Raw genomic sequence first — 4,298 nt, forward strand, 5'->3', positions numbered from 1 at the left:
TTTGTTGTTTTTGTAGGCACATTATATTTGTCAGTACTTTTGACTTAGATGAAGCTCAGATCACATTTTATGACAAATTAATGCAGAAAACCATGAAATTCCAAGAGGTTCACATACTTTCTACTTTTTCTTGCCACTGTATTTTCCCCGTGCATTCTTCTTAGTGTCCTAGTCCTGTTCTGATGGATGCATTTTGCAGAAACACTCAGTAAATGGTTGTGCGTTGCACTTGAACGGAGATGGGCAAAACCAGTCTAGGCTTTCATTACAAATTTATGTGATTTTTGTAATTTACATGTGAGATTCAGTGCCATTCTATGGACTATTTGGACACCTTTTCCAGGTCTCCAGAAAAAGATTTGTGTGTGATGTTTTAATTTTCATACAGCAGGATGTCAGCAGTGCGGATGAAGCGCATGAATGTCCTCCCAACAGGAGCTTGATTTCATCAGTTTTAGTGCGACGTAATGGACATGTTATCTTTCAATACATCAGGAGAAATCTCTGAAGGATGTACTGGTGTACACCTTCACACACACACACACACTGAGCGCTGTTTGTGTTCCTACGACACAGCTGACTGTTTGCCATTGTGCATTATCTTCATCTGCTTATTAAGAATTTAATTGTGTATGTGATCTTGTTTCAGAAGCTGAATGATGACAGGGAGCAGGTGATTAAGAAGAGGAAAAAGAAGGAGGTGAACAATGTGGAAGAGAAGAATCTGAAGAAAAACAGAGTACCTAAACAAGGGTGAGAATCCAGGGCATGTAATATTACTGTCTTGTATTCATGCGGTTGCTTGTGTCAGTTGGTGAGGTCGTCGTACTTTTATATGTAAGGTATTCTTGGGTTTATACTAGGAGGCTGATTGAATAGCACATGGTGGGGGGGGGTCTCACTTTAAAATGTCAGACGTGCACAGACACTGTTACATTACTGGACTAGTTTTCATCTGTTCTTGAACAGTTGATCTATTGGACAATCCTGGATTATTTGGTCATTGTGAATATGTGATGATGCATTTGTCCACTCTTTACCCTGCTAATAAGCCATTTGCCTTTTGTGACATTGTACTCCTGTGCTTTTATGTGGACCCTCCATTACATCTATAATGGGAGAGGGATATTGACTGTCGCTTGCTCTTAGCTGCTGTGACAAACCATCCACCTTCTAGAAAATGCTCCATTATCCACTCTCAGATAGGCCAAATACTCTAACATGTCACCATTCTGAAAACAACTTCCCAAAATAGCAGCAGCTATTGCCATTGTGCTATTATCAAATGGATGATGATGATGATGCGTGTGTGTGTGTGTCAGATCTTTCAGCAGAGACTGCAGGTTAATCTCAGAAACCCCACAGTGCTGCGCTCTTCCCACGTTTCTGAGTCGTCCTTGTCAGTGTTTGTCGATGCTTCACTTTGACAGTGAAAATGTCACGTACTGTGTTTGTAGCAGGGTTCATTTATTATGTACGCATCGCTCTCTTTTCCATTTCTTATAAATGTAATTGAATTGTCTTACTTGCCTCGGTGGTTTTCAGAATTTACAAAAAGGAGTGGAGTAGCCTGGATTCAGACCTCAGATCAGTCCATTATCAGCGGATTCTGTCTCAGCAGAGTTTAGAGGGTGGGATTAAGGATGTGGATATCATCTTTCTGCATGGCTTGCTGGGTAGATTATTAAACAATAGCAAAGCATGTCTGAGTTCAACACAGTAATACAAGTTGTTTTAAGCCAACTTCTGCTTGCCACCCACTTTATTAGGTACACCTTTACAATTGTATGCACTTCAATGCAACACTTCCGTCTTAACATCTGTGTTTATGAAGCTCAAAATGTTTCAGTTTTTGGTGAAATTGTCAACCGTATAAATTAAATTATGTGATGTGTTTATATTTGTGTCCTCTTCATATACATACATGAGAGGGTCAGAATATTTGGAACATCTCCGAGTAAAATGTAGTCCAGTGTAACACCACCTTTAACTATGACCTCAATAATAAACATAATAGAATTGTTCCATGAAACATTTTGAGCTTCATAAACAGTTGTGTTGATTGTCTTGCACTGATGCTCCCATTGACCTGCACCTCGCACTCTCAAAGTTAGAAGTTGTTGGAAGGTAACTTAGAGAAATTACTTTAGTTTTTATGTAAGTGAATCGCAACTGCAGCTTCTGTGCCAACTGACATCAGCAGGACAAATACATCACTCATTTGCTTATTGGCTAAGGCAAAACAAAGCAATATAATTCCCTCTCCCAAAAAGAAATCAGCTAACGTCACCTGTTTTTGGAGTATCCCAGCTTTGTGTTTGTGCATATAAAGATCATGTGCTGGTTTCGTAAATCTGGTTTTGATAGAAACCTCAATACTGTAGCATGTAGACACGTTATCCTGACCATTGTCAGTTGGTACAAAGCAAAGTGACTGAGATGTTGAGGAATCAAGACACACCTGTGCAAAGATCATCGGAAACCTAGATACTGCATTGAGACTGGGAACTGTGTTTCAAATGCTCCATGTAAACGTTACATCCTAAATAAGATCAAAATCCATACATATAAGACTCAAAAATGGGCTCAGCCTGAATAAATGAAATGAAATGAGGCAACTGCAGTATGAGGTTAAAATTTGCTTTGCATGTTTTTAAAAATTAGGCTTTATTACTTATTTGCTGGTTTAAATCTGCTGGTCACCCCCTCACCCCCTTTTACACTTATCATTTCCCTTCCCTCCTTTTTTGTTTTGTTATGTAGACTGCATAAACATGTACACACCCACACTTCACCCCCTCACACACAAACCAAATATGTGTAAAACCCTCTGTGTCCCTTTTGTATGTCCTGTATTTATTGTCTTGTTTTCCTGTTGTCTCCTGTTTTGTTAGCCTTCTATTTTGTGTTGCAGTTAAAATAATACATTTTTGGCTGGGAGGGGAAAAAAAAATAAGGCATTGGTCTGTTTTACTCCATCAGAATGACGGCACTCAACCTCCACCGGCCAGAGAAGAAGAAGAGAAAAAAGCTGATGAAGGACTCGCTATATCTGGCGGCCATGCTGCGCCGCTTCACCCGGGAAAAGGAGGAGATGAAGAAAAGAATCCCCAGCATGGCCCACCCAGGCCTGGCAGGAGGCGTGGCTATCAAGTCCCACTCGGCCAACTCTACGAACCACCTATTAGCCTCTAACTCCACTCATCCACAGGGCACCACAGCTAGCAGCGACCTCTCACTGACAGACCTCACCTCGGATCCAGCTGTGATATCACTGCTGGGTTCAGCCAATGAGAAGGAGCTGCAGGATCTCCTAGGCGACCTGGACTTCAGCTTGTTGGACACTGATCAGCAGCACGCCATGGTGACAGCAAGAGAAAATGGTATTCTGGGAGTCGGTGTTCCGGCTCATAAAGCAGCAGGAGGAGGTGGCCAAGGGCGAGGCCTGGGGTCTTCGAGTGGACTGTTTTCTCCACCCCTGCTGCCTGATGGGCTGCCTGCTCCTCTTATTAAACGCATCGAGGACCTTCGTGCGGTGAGTCAACAAAGCCACCCACCATCTGTGGGCGGCTGCAATTATCAGTGAAGCCTCTTGACTGAAGTTAAACACAAATGGCAATCAGCCGAGGAAGTGGCACATGAATGATTATTGTGAGTGAGAATGGTTCTTCTAAAGAAGTGCCTCTCGGAAGAACCCTGAGGGTTTTTATATAACCAAAACAGCAGGGTTGGCATCACTACTTTGAAGAAGTTCTTATTTTCTTGTTGCTCTTACATCTTGGAGCCACAGTGTCAGTCTGTAGACATCGTTTTCTAGGTGTTGGTACAAATGTAAAGAGACGCTGAGAAAATTGAAAAGTATTATGCAATGAAGGATACAGAGGTGGAGAAAAGAAGAGGGAACGCTTGGGAGAGCCAGCATTAGTAAGGAGATTTCTCTTGGAATAGAAGTATCAATTTGCCTGACCTGTACCTTGGTTCATTTGGTCTGGACCAAGGAAAAACTACGTAGTGTTGCCTTTTGTATTTTGGTCATTTTCATGTTAAAATGAACTTTTTACAGACAAACCAAGAGCCCATGTAGTCATATGGACCTTATACTGTTTGTCATAAATAATGATGTTTGTACCGTAATATCATGTGGGGATACTTTACTCACTTTTTGTTGAGGAACTGCAGTGACCTTCATTGAAATATTTTGCTCTGCAGAGCTGGAGATTCGTGACACTTCCTGTTATCAGCAGGTGGATTTAACAGTGAATACAGGCTGCTGACAAATACAGTGGGTATGGAAAGTA

At 41.6% G+C, this 4,298-nt stretch overlaps 1 protein-coding gene across 1 annotated transcript; it reads left to right on the forward strand.

Annotated features, from left to right (window-relative positions):
- Positions 1 to 649: 649 nt before the first annotated feature.
- On the forward strand, positions 650 to 3,535 carry LOC109953740 (ubinuclein-2-like; the record flags this gene model as incomplete). The annotated part of the gene is made up of 2 exons (XM_020589206.1): positions 650 to 753; positions 2,983 to 3,535. Coding segments are annotated over 2 exons (657 nt in total), but the record flags the coding sequence as incomplete, so codon positions are not given.
- Between the last annotated feature and the right edge of the window lie 763 nt (positions 3,536 to 4,298).

The sequence above is a fragment of the Monopterus albus genome, unplaced genomic scaffold, assembly GCF_001952655.1.
Source record: "Monopterus albus unplaced genomic scaffold, M_albus_1.0 scaffold1148.1, whole genome shotgun sequence".
Lineage (NCBI taxonomy): Eukaryota > Metazoa > Chordata > Actinopteri > Synbranchiformes > Synbranchidae > Monopterus > Monopterus albus.